The sequence below is a fragment of the Corythoichthys intestinalis genome, chromosome 2, assembly GCF_030265065.1.
Source record: "Corythoichthys intestinalis isolate RoL2023-P3 chromosome 2, ASM3026506v1, whole genome shotgun sequence".
Classification (NCBI taxonomy): Eukaryota; Metazoa; Chordata; class Actinopteri; order Syngnathiformes; family Syngnathidae; genus Corythoichthys; species Corythoichthys intestinalis.
In genome coordinates this window covers 6176927-6199403 of record NC_080396.1, presented here as the reverse complement: position 1 = coordinate 6199403, position 22477 = coordinate 6176927, and the positions used below count along the sequence as shown (strand labels likewise).

The 22477-nt window shown below is 41.7% G+C and overlaps 1 protein-coding gene across 3 annotated transcripts in view; it reads left to right on the top strand.

The window, feature by feature from the left end:
• The window catches only part of dnajc16 (DnaJ (Hsp40) homolog, subfamily C, member 16), a 33302-nt gene that overhangs the window by 6262 nt on the left and 4563 nt on the right, over positions 1 to 22477 (top strand). The window contains exons 4-14 of one of the 3 annotated variants that reach the window (XM_057830565.1): positions 1399 to 1726; positions 1790 to 1974; positions 5132 to 5236; positions 5314 to 5472; positions 7495 to 7625; positions 8244 to 8433; positions 14320 to 14499; positions 14588 to 14664; positions 17910 to 17990; positions 19655 to 19744; positions 19805 to 19975. In XM_057830565.1, the coding sequence (XP_057686548.1) occupies positions 1399 to 1726; positions 1790 to 1974; positions 5132 to 5236; positions 5314 to 5472; positions 7495 to 7625; positions 8244 to 8433; positions 14320 to 14499; positions 14588 to 14664; positions 17910 to 17990; positions 19655 to 19744; positions 19805 to 19975 (1697 nt within the window). The remainder of the gene's footprint in view (positions 1 to 1398; positions 1727 to 1789; positions 1975 to 5131; positions 5237 to 5313; positions 5473 to 7494; positions 7626 to 8243; positions 8434 to 14319; positions 14500 to 14587; positions 14665 to 17909; positions 17991 to 19654; positions 19745 to 19804; positions 19976 to 22477) is intronic. The other 2 variants (XM_057830566.1, XM_057830567.1) reach the window with 2 other exon arrangements.

Below are 22477 nucleotides of genomic sequence, written 5' to 3'. Positions count from 1 at the left end.
AGTACTGTATTTGTTTATTATAACACTAAATTAACAAGATGGCAATAACATAATTAACATTCTGTTAAAGCGATCCATGGATAGAAAGACTTGTAGTTCTTAAAAGAAAAATGTTAGTACAATTTATAGAAATTTTATATTAAAACCTCTCTTGTTTTCGTTTTAATGAAATTTGTAAAATTTTCAATCAAAAAATAAACTAGTAGCCCACCATTGTTGATGTCAATAATTACTTACACAATGCTCATGGGTGCTGAAGCCTATAAAATCAGTCGCACCCAAGCGCCAGCAGAGGGCGGCAAAACTCCATAAAACACAATTAACAAGTGAGCGTTTCACTGTACCGTCATTTAAATCTGTCTGAGCGGTGCATCTGCGTTAATTGCGTCAAATATTTTAACGTGATTAATTTAAAAAATTAATTAACGCCCATTAACGCGATAATTTTGACAACCCTAATATATATTTTATATATACATATATACATATATATATATATATATATATATATTAGTCGACTAATTGTAACAATAGTCGGCTGACTGATCGGGAGAAAATTAGTCGTTTGGGACAGCCCTAGCGGAACATATTTCCTCCACACCCTTCTCACCTTTTATAACCCCTGACCCATTTTCATGCCTGATACAGGGTCCCCCTTGATTTTAATGCATCACACACCAAGGTTGTGGGATGGATGGGACCTGTTGGGGGGGGGGGGGGGGGTGACATCACTGTTGTCTCCTCACAGCATGCCCAGCCATTCCCGCACCTTTTTTTAAAGCACCACACACATCATACTCCACGGGGGAGCTCCAGGGTGGGATGGGTGGCTGGGTAGAAATTTCATGTAGCGGTCCCACTGTTCTGTGGCGAGCTCTCCTATTTTATGCATGCATTTATGCATACATTGCACTACCCTTCCCCACACAATCCCATCACGGTGCTGGGTAATGGCTGCCAACCGGGGGGACCTGACAGCCACAGTAATAGGGTGGTAGGTGGGTCCCACACTTTTTCTCTATGGCGTGGCTCCCGGGGCGTGGCCTCCCCTCTGCCTATGCTGCCAGCCGCGGGAGTGGGGGGAGGTCGGGGCTCCAATCTCGCGTCGCCCCACGGCGGCTCCTCAGCGTGCTTCCACCTTCCCCTCTCTTTTCTGCCTGGGTATCCGCCATGCACTCCGTCGCAGGTCGCTGCCTGGACGCGGATGTGTCGGCTGGGTGTCGCCTGCTCCGGTGGGCGGAGTCTAACACATTTTTAAATGACTAAAATGTGACTAAGACTAAAAAGTATTTTCATCCAAAAGACCAAGATGAAAATTTAAAGGGCTGCCAAAAATAACATTGCTCAGAGAGTTTCTCCCAATTGTCACAGAAACCAATCAAAATCTCTACTATCTAGATCCTATCCAGCGAGGACAAACGCACCAACTACGACCGCTACGGGCAGACGGACGACACGCAGCCATACGGCGGCGGACGCTACAGCGGCCACCGTCATGACAACTTCAACTTTGAAGAGTCCTTCTTTAATTTCCCCTTCAACAGCAGGACGCAGCGGGACTTCACTGATAGCAAGTACTCGCTGCACTTTAACCAATATGTCAACGAGGTGGTACCCGACAGCTTCAAGAGACCGTACCTGATCAAGATCACCTCCGATTGGTGCTTTAACTGCATACACATCGAGCCTGTGTGGAAAGAGGTGGTCCAGGAAATGGAGGCGTTAGGTACGGATAACAGAAACTGGAGAATTTGAGGTCAGTCGTGAAAGACACATCTCGTCCGTGCAGGTGTTGGAATCGGCGTGGTGGACGTAGGCTACGAGAGGCGATTAGCCAATCACCTCGGCGCTCATCGTACACCGTCTATACTCGGAGTCATCAATGGCAAAGTGACATTCTTCCATTACGCGGTAGCAAAGGAGCATCTGATGCAATTCGTGGAAGACATTCTTCCACAGAGGCTCGTCGAAAGAGTAAGTAGCTCTATTATTAGCGACACGCACATTAGGGTGATTCTCGTGAAAGCTATGTGTTATGTAATGAAGGACATTTATCAAAGTTAGCTTGAAATAGCGGAATGCTATGATGCAGTCATTAAAAATAAAACAACAACAACAACAACAGATTAAACTCCCTAATATTTTATCTACCGTAATTTTCCGACTATAAGGCACACATGACTATAAGCCGCCACCCACCAAATTTAATTTTAAATGGCATTTGTTCAAAGAAAAGTCACACTGGACTATAAGCCGCAGCTGTCCTCACCGTGTTATGAGATATTTACACCAAAAGATATTAACCGGTAGCACTTTATTTGACAGTGGCGTCATATGACTAAATGAACCACCAACTTTAAACCCATTGGCTGCAAAGCTCCATTGCTTCAAGAAGCTTCATTTGGCCATCACTGCTCCCTTTTGGAAGACAGTCAACCTCTGCTGTCAACACTGTTGTCGTCCAACATACCTCCTAGCATGCATTGCAGCGCTACGGATGTAAATAAGGATCAAAACTAATGTTCTGTGCTAAATATTTCTTTAGTTACAGTTCTAGTTTTTTCATGAATTGATAGTTGTGGTATTTTGATAACACATCTGACAGTGGCGCTGTAAAACTGTCATAAGACCATCATAAAACCAAATGAACCACTATGAAGCTTCAAGAAGCTTCATTTGGTCATCACTGCTCCCTTGGGGGAGACAGTCAACACTGTTGTCAACACTATTGTCGTCCAACATACTTCCTAGCATGCATTGCAGCGTTACAAATGTAAATAACAATCAGAATTCATGTTCTGTGCTAATTATTTCTGGATGCGAAATGACAGACTCTGCAGTGTTAGCACGTGTTATAGAACTAGATGTGAAATGATAGACTCGCTGGTGTTAGTAAACAGCTGCCATCTTAACGCAGTAGAATTTTCAGTGCTAATAAATAAGCTTAACGTTACTGTACCTTGCTAACGTTACGTTAGCCCTGCGGAGGGCTAGGTTTCTACTAATTATGACTACTGTCGATGCGTGGCTAACGTGTCTTACATTCAGGCTTTATTTTAATCTGTAAAAACACAGCACTGTAGAGTGATGAGGGTGTAAAATAAAAACATAAGAAAGCCAACTCAATTTTAGCTCAGTAGTCATTACTGGATAAAACACCAAGTAGCAATGGTGCCTAATGTGCCCCAATACAGCAGGTATTATACATTTATTCTGAACACTGCAAAAAGTCAAAATACTATCAGGACTTACAATTGAGACTAACTTAAAACTTAACTAGAACTGAAAAATAGCTTGACACAAATAGAAATTTTAATTGATGTTTGTTATCAAGCGTAATGACATTTTAGGTAAGAAATAAGATTTTTTTTTAAAAATAGGAATTAGAAGTTTTTTGAGTGAAAGCCGTGAATTATTTTTTTCTAGTCACATCAGGGATGCAATTATTCGCTGTTTTCAACATTGTACCTCGAAAATCAAGACATTGATTTTCTGAAAATGGTTCAATATTAGGTGAAATGTCTTGTTTTCTTATGTATATTTTTAATTGCTCTTTTAAGAAAATGTTTTATCCGATTACCCGATGAATCGATAGAATTTTCAATCTAATACTCGAATACTAAACCTATTCGGAAGCTGCAGCCCTAGATTGGCCGGCCGTGGCGCAGTTGGTAACTGGAGTTGTCCTTGGACCGAAGGGTCAGCGGTTCGATTCCTGGCTATGACTGCCCACTGTCGAAATGCCCTTGGCAAGGCACTGAACCCTGATTTGCCTCCTGGTTGACAGCGCCTTGCATGGCAGCAGCCCCATTGGTGCGTGAATAGGTACATGTGTGCTAATGTAAATCACTTTGGGCATGGTAACCATGCAGATAAATGCGCTGTATAAAAGAAGACGAGATTGAATATTTATGATGCTGTATTGAGGTGAAAACATCAAAGCTTTTCATGGACGCATTACAGTCATGAATTTATGACTTAAAATATGTTTGAAAAAATTGTAGGGTTGTTCCGATCATGTTTTTTTGCTCCCGATCCGATCGTTTTAATTTGAGTATCTACCGATCCCGATATTTCCCGATCTGATTGCTTTTTTTTTTTTTTTTTTTTGCTCCCGATTCAATTCCAATCATTCCCGATAATTTTTCCCGATCATATACATTTTGGCAATGCATTAAGAAAAAAATGAATAAAACTGGAACGAATATATACATTCAACATACGTACATACAACATAAGTACTGTATTTGTTTATGATGACAATAAATCCTCAAGATGGCATTTACCGGTACATTATTAATATTCTTTTTTTGAGAGGGATCCACAGATAGAAAGACTTGTAATTTTTAAAGGATAAATGTGACTTTGTATTTTTGACTAAATATTACCATCTAGTGTATTTGTTGAGCTTTCAGTAAATGATACTGCAGCCATTTAACTTCTGCCCAAATGCATGATGGGAAGTGCAACCATGACTGTGCGTAGGGGCACCAATTGATATATCTTCTCTGCGTTGGGAAAGAACATAGGGTGTTAAGAAAATGATCAACTACTACCTTTCTTCCCCACATTGCCTCCCACTTTATTTTTAATTGCTGAGAGAGGTATTGTAAGGCTTTAGCCACATAGTAAATGGCTCCAAAGGCTGTCAAAATTCTCTCTACTCATTATACGCTGCCTTTTAGCGCTATCTATAGGTAAAACGGCGTCTTTATAGATCATACGCGACAATGCGTGAGTGGGTCGTGCAGCGCATGCGTTAATTATTTAACGTGATGAATAAAAAAAAAAAAAAAAATTCCCGCCGTTAACGCAATAAATTTGATAGCCCTATTTTAAGCCAAAACTACTCTGGATGAGTGCAAGACATTTTGTCTGTAACGTTAAATACAATTAGAAAACGATTTAAATTAAAAATATATATATATATTAAAAAAAGGCATGTCCGATATTTTTTTGGCCGATTCCGATACTTTGAAAATGACGTGATCGGACCCGATCGATCTTCTTTAAAAAATTGTTTGGTAACAAATGATGGACTAGCCCCACCATTGACATTAATAACTAGCTAGCTTCATGAGAATCACCCATTAGGTGGCATACATTTTCAATTCTTAACTTTTCTTATTAGGTGAGCGACAAGAACCACCAACAGTTCTTGAACAGTTGGCATGAAGTCAACAAGCCGCACGTGCTGCTGTTTGACCAAGTGCCCGTCGTTCCCTTACTCTATAAAGTGAGACTAGAATTGACTTCACAATTGCATTAATCGCTCCAATGTGTTGAATCGTTTCTATGTTTGGCTTTTATTAGCTGACGGCTTTTGCGTACAAGGACTACATGCAGTTTGGCTACGTAGACCAAGGCCTCGCGGAGACGAGCAATCTACAGAGACAGTTTAATATCAACACTTACGCCCCGACCATGCTGGTTTTCAAAGAGAACACGGACAACCCCGCTGACATTATACAGGTAAATAATTGGCCGTATTTACAAACAGACAATAATCCTTTTATAATTCTGTTTTTGGCAGTCAGGCGATCCCAAGGCTATGAAAACCACAAATTAATGCCAATAAATCTTTCTTTTGGTAGGGATATCCCGATCCGATACTCAGTATCTGACCATTTGAGTTTTTACTGGTGAAAAAATTTTGCGTGTTCTCAACAAAAACTAGACAAAGCGAAAAGTTCTGAGTTCACAGGGTTTGGAAATGGAAGTATTTTCATTGTCACATTCTCTATGCGTGATGATTTTGCCATGCGATATGAATATCCTGACTGATTAAAAAACAAATTGACCATAAACTACATATTGTCTGCTTGTACAGAGAGGCAAATAAGTATTTAGTCAACCACTAATTGTGCAAGTTCTCCCACTTGAAAATATTAGAGAGGCCTGTAATTGTCAACATGGATAAGCCTCAACCATGAGAGACAGAATGTAGAAAAATTGTTTGATTTTTAAATAATTTATTTGCCAATTATTGTGGAAAATAAGTATTTGGTCAATACCAAAAGTTCATCTCAATACTTTGTTATGTACCCTTTGTTGGCAATAACGAAGGCCAAACATTTTCTGTAAGTCTTCATAAGCTTTTCACACACTGCTGCTGGTATTTTGGCCCATTCCTCCATGCAGATCTCCTCTAGATCAGTGACGTTTTGGGGCTGTCGTTGGTCAACACTGACTTTCAACTCCCTCCACAGATTTTCTATGGGGTTGAGATCTGGAGACTGGCTAAGCCACTCCAGGACCTTGAAATGCTTCTTACGAAGCCACTCCTTTGTTGCCCTTGCTGTGTATTTGGGATCATTGTCATGCTGAAAGACCCGGCCACGTCTCATCTTCAATGCCCTTGCTGATGGAAGGAGATTTACTCTCAAAATCTCTCGATACATGGCCCCATTCATTCTTTCCTTTACACAGATCAGTCGTCCTGGTCCCTTTTCAGAAAAACAGCCCCAAAGCATGATGTTTCCACCTCCATGCTTCACAGTTGGTATGGATGCAATTCAGTATTCTTTCTCCTCCAAACACAAGAACCTGTGTTTCTACCAAAAAGTTCTATTTTGGTTTTATCTGACCATAACTCATTCTCCCAGTCCTCTTCTGGATCATCCAAATGCTCTCTAGCGAACTGCAGACGGGCCTGGACGTGTACTTTATTCATCAGGGGGACACATCTGGCAGTGCAGGATTTGAGTCCCTGGCGGCGCATTGTGTTACTGATAGTAGCCTTTGTTACTGTGGTCCCAGCTCTCTGTATGTTATTCACTAGGTCCCCCCGTGTGGTTCTGGGATTTTTGCTCACCGCTCTTGTTACCATTTTGACGCTATGGGGTGAGATCTTGCATGGAGCCCCAGATCTAGGGAGATTGTTAGTGGTCTTGTATGTCTTCCATTTTCTAATAATTGCTCCCACAGTGGATTTTTTTACACCAAGCATTTTACCTATTGCAGATTCAGTCTTCCCAGCCTGGTGCAGGTCTACAATTTTGTCTCTGGTGTCCTTCGACAGCTCTTTGGTCTTGGCCATAGGGGAGTTTGGAGTGTGACTGACTGAAGTTGTGGACGGGTGTCTTTTATACCGATAATGAGTTAAAACAGGTGCCATTAATACAGGTAACGAGTGGAGCCTCGTTAGACCTCGTTAGAAGGATTTAGACCTCTTTGACAGCCAGAACTCTTGCTTGTTTGTAGGTGACCAAATACTTATTTTCCACTCTAATTTTGAAATTCTTTAAAAATCAAACAATTTTCTGTTTTTATCCCACATTCTGTCTCTCATGCTTGAGGTTTACCCATGTTGACAATTACAGGCCTCTCTAATCTTTTCAAGTAGGAGAACTTGCACAATTGGTGGTTGACTAAATACTTATTTGCCCCACTGTAAATATGGGCTATTTAATCGTGCGCCTACAGTTAGAAGTACAACAAGGTTTTTTGGTAACCGAGCAAGCGATACAATCCGACCATCATTGTTCTTTGCAGACTAAAGGAATGAAAAAGCAGATCATCGACGAGTTCATGTCCAATAATAAATTTCTCCTGGCGCCGAGACTGGTGAATCAGAAACTCTTTGATGAGCTCTGTCCTGTCAAGCAGTTCCACAGACGAAGGAAGTAAGAGAGCCTTTATTTATTTATTTATTTTTTCCCTCAGAGTATTTTAGGGTGCCATTTGGATGACGGAGGGGACATTTTGTGCTAAAGTTAGCCGTCAGCCTAGCTTTGCTAGCTTAATAGCCAACATAACTTTGGATAGTTGATGAAAAATTTGTCGTTTTACAAATAAACTTTTTGAAATTATTTTTGACATGTAGCTTTAACAGAGTGGACATGTTATGATCAAGTGAGAAAACGTTTAAAAAACATTAATATAATTTGAAAACAACATAATTAAAGATAGTTTATCCAGGACAATAACAAATATTTTGGATTTTCAGTTTTTTACTAGTTATATTAGTGATTTTATAGACTGAATTTGAATAAAACACAATGGGGGCATAGCAAAATACCGTAACCTTTTACCAAAAGTCAAGTTTAAAAATTGAATTAAGGAGCCTGTTGCACCATTGAATTTATAATTGATAATACTGCACTCAAAATGTAAGTTGAATGAGTATTTTTCCAACTTTTGTTAAAAACGGATTCATTTATACCTGGGACACAAATGGCACCCTTTAAAAAAAAGTCCCATGAATTTCTATCTCATGTTTTTTTTTTTACACTTCCCATCAGATACTGCGTGCTGTTGATTACAGGCGACGACGAGAGCTTTTCTTCAGGGAACCGCGCCTTTCTGTCTTTCGCGTCTAGCAACACCAGGGAAGTTGTGAGATTTGCTTATGTTTACCAACAGCTTCAGCAACCGCTTTGTAACATCCTGATGACCGGCAAGGAGAGTGCACATGCATCATTGCCACCGCAGGTATGTTAGTCTGGTAATACTACGAACATTGACAAATGAGCACATAATGTAGCCTCAACTTAGCGCCAACTTGGTGATAATACACACTGAGCAGGAAAACAGTATATAATTTTCAATTACAGTGGGGCAAATAAGTATTTAGTCAACCACCAATTGTGCAAGTTCTCCTACTTGAAAAGATTAGAGAGGCCTGTAATTGTCAACATGGGTAAACCTCAACCATGAGAGACAGAATGTGGAAAAAAAAAACAGAAAATCACATTGTTTGATTTTTAAAGAATTTATTTCCAAATTAAAGTACAAAATAAGTATTTGGTCACCTACAAACAATCAAGATTTCTGGCTGTCAAAGAGGTCTAACTTCTTCTAACGAGGCTCCACTCGTTACCTGTATTAATGACACCTGTTTGAACTCATTATCGGTATAAAAGACACCTGTCCACAATCTCAGTCACAGTCCAAACTCCACTATGGCCAAGACCAAAGAGCTGTCGAAGGACACCAGAGACAAAATCGTAGACCTGCACCAGCCTGGGAAGACTGAATCTGCAATAGGCAAAACGCTTGGTGTAAAGAAATTAACCGTGGGAGAAATTATTAGAAAATGGAAGACATACAAGACCGCTGATAATCTCCCTTGATCTGGGGCTCCATGCAAGATCTTACCCCTTGGTGTCAAAATGATAACAAGAACGGTAAGCAAAAATCCCAGAACCACACGGGGGGACATAGTGAATGACCTACAGAGAGCTCGGAACCACAGTAACAAAGGCTACTATCGGTAACACAATGCTCCGCCTGGGACTCAAATCTTGCACTGCCAGACGTATCCCCCTGCTGAAGAAAGTACACATCCTAGCCCGTCTGCGGTTCGCTAGAGAGCATTTGGATGATCCAGAAGAGGACTGGGAGAATGCGTTATGGTCAGATGAAACCAAAATAGAACTTTTTGGTAGAAACACAGGTTCTCGTGTTTGGAGGAAAAATAATACTGAATTACACCATACCCACTGTGAAGCATGGGGGTGGAAACATCATGCTTTGGGGCTGTTTTTCTGCAAAGGGACCAGGATGACTGATCTGTGTAAAGGAAAGAATGAATGGGGCCACGTAACGAGAGATTTTGAGTGAAAATCTCCTTCCATCAGCAAGGGCATTGAAGATGAGACGTGGTTGGTTCTTTCAGCATGACAATGATCCCAAACACACAGCCAGGGCAACAAAGGAGTGGCTTCATAAGAAGCATTTTAAGGTCCTGGAGTGGCCTAGCCAGTCTCCAGATCTCAACCCCATAGAAAATCTGTGGAGGGAGTTAAAAGTCAGTGTTGCCCAACGACAGCCCTAAAACATCACTGCTCTAGAGGAGATCTGCATGGAGGAATGAGCCAAAATACCAGCAACAGAGTGTGAAAAGCTTGTGAAGAGTTACAGAAAATGTTTGGCCTCTGTTATTGCCAACAAAGAGTACATAACAAAGTATTGAGATGAACTTTTGGTATCGACAAAATACTTATTTTCCACCATGGTTTGCAAATAAATTCTTTAAAAATCAAACAATGTGATTTTCTGTTTTTTTTTTTCCACATTCTGTCTCTCATGGTTGAGGTTTACCCATGTTGACAATTACAGGCCTCTCTAATATTTTTTTATATTTTTAATATTCTTAATTTACTTATTTGCCCCACTGTACATATACGCCACGGACTGTATTTACAAAAAACGTGCAAGAGTTTAAGACGACGCTCGCCGTTAGCATTAGCCTAATAATAACTCGAATGTGAATGCTATGCTAATGCTATGAGTTACATTTAGTGTGTGATGATCACTCGGCACAGAACTTTAAAGACTAAAACCAACATTGCTTATGCTCTCGCCAAGATAAGACAAATCTTACTGTATGTGTTTCAAAACAAGCAAGCCTGGAGACTGGAGAGGACAGTGTTGACTTGGGTGGAGCGCAGCACGTCACATGATTGACACAACCAGACACGGCTGCAATGCAGGCTAACTACACATTAAAAATGTCACACATTGAGAACATGTGACAGAAACTATGGCATATTTTCTGGCATTCGTCTCGTTATGTTTTAACCTCCCTAAGACACGTTTTTAGCTCATTGTCACAAAAAAATAGTTCATTGACAAAATATTTTAGTTTATAGTCATCATTGACAAGAACAACACTGGGTCGGATGAAAACTAGCAATCGTCTCACTACTTTACAGTAGTCCAGGACACGTTTTTAGCTCGCCATTGTCACTTCATGGTGATGAAAAAACTGTCAACGAAATTTTTTCGAAAGCTTCGGTACTTTCATTTCAAATCATTTTACTAGGGCTGTCAAAATTATCGTGTTAGCGGGCAGTAATTAATTTTTTTAATTCATCACGTTAAAATATTTGACGCAATTAACGCACATGCCCCGCTCAAACAGATTAAAATGACAGTACAGTCCAATGTCCACTTCTTACTTGTGTTTTTTGGAGTTTGCACCCAGGCACCCTCTGCTGGTGCCTGGGTGCGACTGATTTTAAGGGCTTAAGCACCCATGAGCATTGTGTAATTATTGACATCAACAATGGCGAGCTACCAGTTTATTTTTTGATTGAAAGTTTTACAAATTTTATTAAAACGAAAACATTAAGAGGGGTTTTAATACAACATTTCTATAACTTGTACTAACATTTATCTTTTAAGAACTACAAGTCTGTCTATCCATGGATTGCTTTAACAGAATGTTAACAATGTTAATGCCATCTTGTTGATTTATTGTTATAATAAACAAATACAGTACTTATTAAAGATGTCCCGATCGATCGGGATGCCGATTGATCGGGTCCGAGCACGTCATTTTCAAAGTATCGGAATCGGCAAAAAAATATCAGACATGCATCCAACGCAAAGAAGATACAGTGGTACCTCTACATACGAATTTAATTCGTTCCAGGACCTTGTTTGTAAGTCGAAATGGTCGTATGTCGAGCAGGATTTTCCCATAGGAATACATTATAATTCCATTAATTCGTTCCAAAGCCTAAAAACATACACTAAATTCTTAATAAATACTGCTGGCACTGTTACAAATGGCAATTAAACATAGAAAAACAAATAAGTTATAAATAAATAAGTCAGAATAATATAATAATAAGAAGAATAATTAATAATTATTCCTGTAAATAATGTAACGAATTGGATTCTAATATGGCGGACACTTTTTACTGTCCCTGAACGCACCGCGAAGCTGACGTCACGGTGAGATAGGTCGGTGCGGTAGAGATAATACTTTCGTTTTCTTGAGAGCAGTCAACTGCTTAAGACAATGGGCGTTTTGTGTTGGATAAGTTCTTAAATAAATGATAAAAACGTGACGAAGCTGGCGATTTCCTTGGCAATGTTACCACAATAATAATTGTCACCTTAACTTATAAATAGTGGCGAACGGTGGTCGGAAGAGGACCATGGAGCTGTATTGTTGAGCCAGTTCAGGGACGCACACACCAAGCTCATATTTTTCTATAACTTGCATCTTCATTTCAAAGGTAAGCATCACTTTTTTCCTTGTTTCTCCAACTGTATCAACTTTTTTTGAAAACTGTGTTGATTTCTCACACAAGAAAATCCACCGTGCGTTCGTTTGCAGTGCTGTCATGTCGTCGTATTTCGAGCAACTCGTCGGATGTAGAAACAAATGGCGGCTCAAATTTTACGTCGGATGTCGAAAAGATCGTGTGTCGAAGTGATCGTATGTAGAGGTACCACTGTATATCAATTAGTGCCCCTACGCACAGTCATGGTTGCACTTCCCATCATGCATTTGGGTTGAATGGCTGCAGTATCATTTACTGAAAGCTCAACAAATACACTAGATGGCAATATTTAGTCACAATATACAAAGTCACATTCATCCTTTAAGACAGGGGTCCCCAACCTTTTTTGCACCACGGACCGGTGTTATTTGGGTCTTTTTTTTCACGGACCGGTGTTCTGACAATTTTTGCAACCCATCAAAAATTGCAACGATGCAGTTCTCCGCATGCGCGTAACGTTAAACATAGCCGCAAAATGTGCAAATGCAGCGATTCCAAAGTAAACACTACAAACTTTCTTGAAAGAAAAGAATATTAACTTACGTTTGATCATGGAAGGACATGTAGAAAAGTTCTCCTCAGATGCATCCTGCCATGTAAGCTTCACACAACAGCTGCACACCGCGCTCACCATTAGCGACTTCGCCTTGTCGTTAAACATTAATTAAGAAGCCCGCTTCACTAAGATACGATGATGGAAATTGTAGCAAGGTTTTCAACGCTCTTGTCGCGATGTCAGGATATTCCAGGATGACTTTAATCCAGAACCTCAGTAGAGTTGTTGTCTCAAATGTACGTTTAATAAGGTCGCTGTCATTTGCGATCTGTTTATTCACAAACGGGTCAGGAATCTACTCCTTCGCAGTTCGTGGGTCTTCGAGGTTGTAGGCTCGTCAGGTGCCCTTTTCGCCGTAAAAATATCCTTTTCGCTGTAAAAATATTTCCAAAGACGTCTGTTTTCCTGTTATCTTCGCTCGTGTGGGGGCTAATTATTTCCGGGAACAAATGTGCTGCGCCGCGGGCTAGTAATACGCTATTATCGAGGACAAGTGCACATAGATATATTATATACACAAACAAGATGTACTGTTAGCAGTCCAATCAATGGACTTCTATGACAACATTGAAATCTATCCCGTAGTATTATATCTAGAGTAGACAGATATTGGTGTGTTAAGCAGGGGCACAGGGTTAATTCGGCCAGAATGCGGTCGTTATTAAATTATTTTTTTCTTTGCGGCCCGGTCGCAAATGCGCCACGGACCGGTACCGGTCCGCGGCCCGGCAGATGGGGACCCCTGCTTTAAGAATTACAAGTCTTTCTATCCGTGGATCCCTCTCAGAATGTTAATAATGTAAATGCCATCTTGAGGATTTATTGTCATAATAAACAAATACAGTACTTATGTACCGTATGTTTAATGTATATATTCGTCCGAGTTTTATTCATTTTTTTCTTAATACATTGCCAAAATGTATATGATCGGGAATGATTGGAATTGAATCAGGAGCAAAAAAAAAGCAATCGGATCGGGAAATATCGGGATCGGCAGATACTCAAACTAAAACGATCGGGATCGGATCGAGAGCAAAAAAACAGGAGCAAAAAAACATGATCGGAACAACCCTAGTACTTATGTACCGTATGTTGAATGTATATATCCATCTTGTGTCTTATCTTTCCATTCCAACAATAATTTACAGAAAAACATGGCATATTTCATGGATGGTTTGAATTGCAATTATTTACGATTATTAATTTTTAAGCTGTTATTAACTCGATTAAAAATTTTAATCGTTTGACAGCCCTACATTTTACGACAAGTTTTTCTCAGCTTTTTTCGCTTCATATCACGACAAATGATTCATCTTACGAAAGAAGATGCATACATACTGTGATAGATCATTCCCGCTCGCAGACCTTTAAAAGCTAAAGCAACATTACATATGCTCTCCTGCCAAGATAAGAAATCTTACAGTGTGTTTCAAAAACAAGCAAGCCTGGAGTGCAGCCTAGCTTGACATCCTCAACTCTAGTGAGCCTAGGACATGTCAAATGAGTGACACGACCCAAACACCGCTACGACACATTTGCTGTACTACAGATGAACACTGGCATTTTTCACATTACGTACTAGTCTGCCAAGACACGTTTTTAGCTTCTCTTCTCGTCATAGTCATAAAAAAATGTGTTCCTCGACAAAATATTTTCGTTGTCCTTGACGAAAACAACAATTTCTGGTACAATTTCATCAAACCTTTGCCGGATTTGGCTAAAACAGCATCACCGATTGCGCAGGTGGTGATCCTTGAGAGGCGCAATTCTGCCGGGAAGGCCTTTTTCAAGCCAGTGACCACTTGGAACGGCAGCGAAAACGATAAGCAGCGCCTTGTGGAAGAGTTGGAGCGACTCCAGAAGGACCCGTCCATTCTGATCCATGACGCCATGCTGCCTGAGCTCAATAACGAGTTTGCATCTGTATGTTGTTAAATAGTCTGCCTGAACGAATCGGCAGAGAATGTGAAATTTGTCCGACGCATATTTGACTAATGTTTTCTCTCTGTAGATGTTTGTCATCCAGTGGATCTATGCATTTTATGGTTATCTCTCTGAAGTCATGGATGACATTCTGCACAACAACTGGTGGGTAGAATGTATGATAACCAACTGTTTTTACTAGGGTCTGAATTGGGTCAAAAAGTCTGTATAATTAACCAAACTAGAGATGTCCCAATCCGATAGTTGGATAGGATCGGACGCCGATATGGGCAAAAAAATGCACATCGGTATTGTTCGGACGACACGGAAAAATTCCGATCCAGACTTTCGATCCAGTTTTTTTAAAAACCCGGTCCAGGTTTTGCAGCGCACTGATTTACATAATCCATTCCAGTTTTTGCTTCGGTTTCCCTAAAATCCGGTCCGCATTTTACGGCACACCTTCAACACACTCCATTACCGTCTCCCAATTTACCGAGAGACTTTATCGGTAAAAATGTCAGCTGTGTGGGATCATTTCACCTTAAAGGACGACAAAGACTAAGAGGCAGAGTGCAACATATGCCACAATAAAGTCAAGCGTGGTGGTAAAGCTGTAAGACGTTTTAATTCAACCAACTTAATCAAGCATTTAGCGAAATACCACCACAAACAATATAAGGAGTTTGTTAAGAAAACGGAAGACAAAAAGAAAGGTCCTACGCAACTAACTCTGGCAGAAACTTTTGCTATGCGTGACAAAGTGGCACTCGACAGTCCCAAAGCCCAGGGAATAAAAAGAGTCATTGTCGAAGAATTCATTCTGGATGAGGAGCCATTATCTCTCGTGAGTAAAGACGCACCATCCAACACTTAGAACCACGGTACAACATGCCCAGTCGTCATTACATCCTTGAGCGATTCGGCCGTGGAAGATTCGAGAATGATTCACAAACATCCAAATTCCGATTATTGAAATATGTCAAGTAAAGCGGAACTAATACACAGTCTTCGGGACGCAATGAGAAACGGACCGCATTGCGTCCCGAGAGTAAACATCATGCTTGTCATAGACCCGGGTAATGCCAATGCTCGACTCACGGCTCTAGCTCAACTCATGCCGCTGGATAAAAAACACAAGAATACCTGACTGCTGCTGACAGCCACTACAAACTACGTTAACATCGTTTTACTGTAGATAATAGATATCATATGTATATAGAACTAGATGCAAAATGACAGACTCGACGGCGTATGCAACATTGAAGTATGGAAAACTAGATGCGTTAGTAAACAGCCGCCATCTTAAAGCAGGAGACTTGCCTAGTAGGCTGTTGTGAACCTTCCAAGCGAACCTAATTAACTTTTTATCCAAAATACTCCTAAATCGGCAAAATCTTTACTTTAATCTATCTTCAAAACAGTTTTAAAACTTTCACATGTCTGAAGTAGACAGAAGGGAAATTATGGAATAACGGGAGCAATTTTAACAACTTTAACAGTTGATTCGCAAAATTAAATGAATGTAGCTGCTGATACAGAATGGGGCTTGAGTATTTTATTTACTGTTTTAAAATGTTAACTCGATACTGAAATAGTCGTTTATTTAAACCTGAGAGGCTTTTTATACAATTATTGTAACTAATGCACAAAACATTAAAAGCATCTAATAGCTTGGGGGGTTTGTGGGATTTTCCACCAAGGTTGTTCGTGTGTTTTGCTTTTTTAAGACAGTTTACAATATTATTTGCACGTTTTACTGACTGACTATGCCATTTCATTTTGTTATTTATAATGTTTTGTGTTTGTCACACAGGTCAGTTTCTTGTTACCAACCATTGTGTGTTATTCAAACTCATCTAATTCAGCTGGGTAGTTGTTATCAAGAGTACTAAAACCCTTTTCAACATGAGTCTCACAACTAAGTAAGGAGGCTAAATAACTTTAAACTTTAACACATGCTCAGATAGGCCGGTATCGGCCAGTATCGGTATCGGATCGGAAGTGCAAAACAATATCGGTATCGGATCGAAAGTGCAAAAACCTGGATCGGGACATCCCTAAACCAAACTAGCATCATCCATATTGGAGTTATGTCTTCCTCTTATGTCTTCTTTCATGCAGCTGCTGAAACCAGTGTTGTTTTTGGTCCTTTTCATTTTTGCCTTAGTCTTAATTTTTTGTAAATCTAGGCAAAGTGGCTTTTTAGACCAGGTTTTGTACTGGTTTGCTCCCAATTTATAGGCTTAATCCATTTGATTTAACTGCTAGTCCTCAGATCTGATGGAAGGAGGAACTGGTTTGATCAGTGGAAGGTTGACTCTCACTTGGTATGAGAGAACACAACAGACCAATGGGCAGCGTGGTCTCAAATTTTTACCTGTTTATAAAACATGCTGTCAGGATGAGAATTTAGAACAGGAATTTACTAAATTATTAACTTGCTTGCGTAGATATATTGGTTTTGAATTAGAAAAAAATTGCTCTATTTGTAACTCAGAAGGGTTCGGTGAATCCACATGTGAAACTTGTGGGGTTTGGTACCCTTAGCAAAGTTAAGAATCACTGCTCTAGACTTGCTGACCAGCAATGCCAAGTGGCTCTGCTTAAGACTGGCCAGTGTTTTAAGAGGACGCTCGCCATTCTGGAGCTAATGCTAACGTGAATGCTATGCTAATGCTAGGAGTTACATTTAGCATCTGATGATCACTCAGCACAGGCCTTTAAAGGCTAAACCAACATTGCATTTTCTCCCTTGCTAGGATAAGAAAACAAATCTTACCGTGTTTGCAAACTAGCAAGATAGAGCGCAGCCTAGCTGGAGATACATCCTAAACTCGGGCGAGGAGGGAGAGGCGCATCACATCTCACATGAGTGACACGATCTATAGGGCTAGATAATGATGCTGTTTTGATCAACCTCTGCAGTCTTCTCCTATCTGCTTCTGTGCAGCTTGAGTATCACACTGACACAGCATAGGTCAACAGGCTCTCAATGGCTGACTGGAAGAAGGTCACCAGCAGTTTGGTGTTGAGTTGCTCCTTTGGGAACACTCTCAGGAAGTGTAGTCTTTGCTGCGCCTTCTTACCTAGTGCGGTAGCATTGGTTGGCCAGGAGAGGTCAGCAGATACAGTACGTGGACCCTAAGGAATATGAAAGACTCCACTTGCTCCAGGCTTTGATGTGCAGGGGTGGTTTTGTATCGTCTGAAGTCCAGGATGAGTTCCTTAGTCTTGGAGATATCTAGTGCCAGGTTGTTAGAAGCGCACCACTCACCGAGTCTCAGAATCTCATCTCTGTAGGCCGAAAAAAGTAGCGGCTTATAGTCCTGAAACGACTACAGAAGTAGTTTTGGCTTGACTCTACAGTGCTGGTCTGTCATGCTGATTGCCGTTTTGGTGATTTACAGGCGTGAGATGATGCCTTTGTTGTCCCTCATCTTTTCGGCCCTATTCATCCTCTTTGGAACTGTGGTCATCCAAGCGTTCAGGTGAGCTTGTCTATGCCTTCAATCTACAGTGGGGCAAATAAGTATTTAGTCAACCACTAATTGTGCAAGTTCTCCCACTTGAAAATATTAGAGAGGCTTGTAATTGTCAACATGGGTTAACCTCAACCATGAGAGACAGAATGTGAGAAAAAAAACAACAGAAAATCACATTGTTTGATTTTTGAAGAATTTGCAAATCATGGTGGAAAGTAAGTATTTGGTCAATACCAAAAGTTCATATCATTACTTTGTTATGTACCCTTTGTTGGCAATAGCGAAGGCCAAACGTTTTTCTGTAACTCTTCACAAGCTTTTCACACACTGTTGCTGGTATTTTGGCCCATTCCTCCATGCAGATCTCCTCTAGAGCAGTGATGTTTTGGGGTTGTCGTTGGGCAACACGGACTTTCAACTACCTCCACAGATTTTCTATGGGGTTGAGATCTGGAGACTGGCTAGGCCACTGCAGGACCTTGAAATGCTTCTTACGAAGCCACTCCTTTGTTCCTCTGGCTGTGTGTTTGGGATCATTGTCGTGCTGAAAGACCCAGCCACGTCTCATCTTCAATGCGCTTGCTGACGGAAGGAGATTTTCACTCAAAATCTCTCGATACATGGCCCCATTCATTCTTTCCTTTACACAGATCAGTCGTCCTGGTCCCTTTGCAGAAAAACAGCCCCAAAGCATGATGTTTCCACCCCCATGCTTCACAGTGGGTATGGTGTTCTTCGGATGCAATTCAGTATTCTTTCTCCTCCAAACACGAGAACCTGCGTTTCTACCAAAAAGTTCTATTTTGGTTTCATCTGAGCATAACACATTCTCCCAGTTGTAATCTGGATCATCCAAATGCTCTCTAGCGAACTGCAGACGGGATGGACATGTACTGGCTTCAGCAGGGGGACACGACTGGCAGTGCAGGATTTGAGTCCCTGGCGGCGCAATGTGTTACTGATAGTAGCCTTTGTTACTGTGGTCCCAGCTCTCTTTAGGTCATTCACTAGGTCCCCCCGTGTGGTTCTGGGATTTTTGCTCACCGTTCTTGTTATCATTTTGACGCCACGGGGTGAGATCTTGCATGAAGCCCCAGATCAAGGGAGATTATCAGCGGTCTTGTATGTCTTCCATTTTCTAATAATTGCTCCCACAGTTGATTTCTTTACACCAAGCGTTTTACCTATTGCAGACTCAGTCTTCCCAGCCTGGTGCAGGGCTACAATTTTGTCTCTGGTGTCCTTCGACAGCTCTTTGGTCTTGGCCATAGTGGAGTTTGGAGTGTGACTGACTGACATTGTGGACGGGTGTCTTTTATACCGATAATGAGTTAAAACAGGTGCCATTAATACAGGTAACGAGTGGAGCCTCGTTAGACCTCGTTAGAAGAAGTTAAACCTCTTTGACAGCCAGAAATTTTGCTTGTTGGTAGGTGACCAAATACTTATTTTCCACTCTAATTTTGAAATTCTTTAAAAATCAAACAATGTTATTTTCTGTTTTTTCCCACAGTCTGTCTTTCATGGTTTAGGTTTACCCATGTTGAAAATTACAGGCCTCTCTAATCTTTTCAAGTAGAACTTGCACAATTGGTGGCTGAATAAATACTTATTTGCCCCACTGTACCTACTACTAATCATTGGATCTTTATATTTTTGCGTTTCTTCAGTGACTCAAGTGACGAAAACTCCCCAAAACCCAAAGCAAAAGATGGAACTAAAACAGGAAATGAATCACCAGGGAGCGGAGCTGCGTCCAGGTAATATTTCCATGCGATATTCAAGGCCAGCGCAAAAGTAGTAACTCTTTCTTCATTAAGCCGGCCTCCGAGGAAGAACTTCGTGGAGGTGACGGAGTTGACTGATATCACCTACATCAGCAACCTGGTGAGGTTGAGACCAGGGCACATGAACATTGTGCTGGTGCTGGCAGATGCCTCCAAGAACATTCTGCTGAGCAAGTTTGCCAAAGAGGTCTATTCTTTCACAGGGTACGTTCAAAATAGTCACTGTTACACATTTATTTTGCAAGATGGACAATGGACTCTCTCTACCTTGGCTCTAAGATCCATTCATTCAACTTCTTAACCGCTTATCCTCACGAGGGTTGCGGGGGTCGAAGTCACTGAGGTGGTTGGAAAGCTCCTCAGTGGCAAGGCCCCAGGGGTGGATGAGATCTGCCTGATACTCCTGAAGGCTCTGGATTTTGTGGGGCTGTCGTGGCTGACAAGCCTCTACAATATCGCATGGACATCGGGGACAGTGCCTCTGGATTGGCAAACAAGGGTGGTGGTTCACAGTTTTTAAGAAGGGGGACCGGAGGGTGTGTTCCAATTATAGAGAGATCACACTCCTCAATCTCCACGGTAAAGTCTATTCAGGGTTGCTGGAGAGGAGGGTCCGTCGGGGAGTGGAATCTCTGATTCAGGAGGAGCAGTATGGTTTTCGTCCCGGCCATGGAACAGTGGACGACCTCTACACCCTCAGCTGGGTCCTTGAGGGTGCATGGGAGTTCGCCCAACCGGTCTACATGTGTTTTGTAGATTTGGAGAAGGCTTTCGACCGCGTGTCTCTGAGAGTCCTGTGGCGGGTCTTTCGGGAGTATGGGGTACCGGCCCCCTTGGCAAGGGCTGTTTGGTCCTTGTACGATCGGTGTCTTGAGTTTGATCGGCATTGCCGGCAGTAAGTCGAATCCTTTCCCAGTGAGGGTTGGACTCCGCCAAGGTTGCCCTTTGTCACCTATTCTGGTCATAACTTTTATGGACAGAGTTTCTAGGCGCAGCTGAAGCGTTGGGGGTGTCCGGTTTGGTGGCCTCAGCATTGCATCTCTGCTTTTTGCAGATGATGTGGTGCTGTTGGCTTCATCAAGCTGTGACCTCAAACTCTCACTGGAGCGTTTTGTAGCCAAGTGTGAAGCGGTTGGGATGAAGATCAGCACCTCCAAATCCGAGACCGTGGTCCTCAGTCGGAAAAGGGTGGCGTGCCCTCGCCGGGTCGGGGATGAGATCCTGCCCCAAGTGGAGGAGTTCAAGTATCTTGGTGTCTTGTTCACGAGTGAGGGTAGGAAGGAGCAGGAGATCGTCAGGCGGATAGGTGCAGCGTCTGCAGTGATGCGGACTCTGCATAGGTCCGTAGTTGTGAAGAAGGAGCTGAGCCAAAAGGCGAAGCTCTCGATTTACCAGTCGACTTACGTTCCTACCCACGCCTATGGTCGCAAGCTGTGGGTCCTGACCGAAAGAACATGATCATGAATACAAGCGGCCGGAATGAGCTTCTTCCGCAGGGTATCTGGGCTCTCCCTTAAAGATGAGGGTGAGAAGCTTGCCCATCCGGGAGGGACTCTGTGTTGAGCCCCTACTACTCCGCGTTGAGAGGAGCCAGTTGAGGTGGCTTGGGCGTCTGATTCAGATGCCTTCTGGATGCCTCCTTGGGGAGGTGCATGTCCCACTGGCGGGAGGCCCCGGGGACGACCCAGGACACGCTAAAGAGACTTTGTTTCTTGGCTGGCCCGGGAACACCTTGGGATCCCACCGGAGGAGCTGGTTGAAGTGGCTGGGGAGAGGGAAGTCTTGGCTTCCTTGCTAAAGCTGCTGCCCCCGCTACCCGAACCCGGATTGAGTGGTAGATGTTGGATGGATGTATATGTATACATGTATATGGCGGGAAAAAATCTGGTGAAATGAATCACCTTGTCAAGGTGATGAAAGTTACATTTACTGACCACCACAATGTTTATTTTGATTTCTTTTAGTGTTTCTGAATACTAAAGAGTTGCACTTTTGAAGTATTTCATTATTTTTTCAAGCTTTTTATCCAAGTTTGTTCTACATGATAAAATGTCTGAGTGAGTGTTTGTCCGAGATTGGTGATTCTATACTTTTTGCTAGGGGTTGTAAAACTTACTCAAGACTTTGGTAAAATTCTAAACATTTTAGCAACTCGTTTAGCTCAAGAAATACACTGGATGGCAATATTTAGTCACAATATAAAAACTTTGATGCCGGGAGCCATTATCAGGTGTCTTGTACGTTGTGAAGACCACACACAAATGAACATAAGGTGCAATGAACCCGGAAACTGCAGCGACAGTCGAGGGACAAAACGCACTTATTGGCTTGATCTCTAATTAATTTAACAGTCGCTATTGACACCTTGTGGTGTATTTAAATCACTACCTTAGTTAGTTAGAGTGACACTGTGGAAGTACGGCAGGTAGCCCATGTGACGTCACCTTCTGCGACGTCAACAACAATGGGGAGCGACTGGTTACGTTTTTGATAGGGTTGTTCCGATCATGTTTTTTTGCTCCCGATCCGATCCCGATCGTTTTAGTTTGAGTATCTGCAGATCCCGATATTTCCCGATCCGATTGCTTTTTTTTTTTTTTTTTGCTTCCAATTCAATTCCAATCATTCCCGATATTTTTTCCCAATCATATACATTTTGGCAATGCATTAGGAAAAAAAGGAATAAAACTTGGACGAATATATACA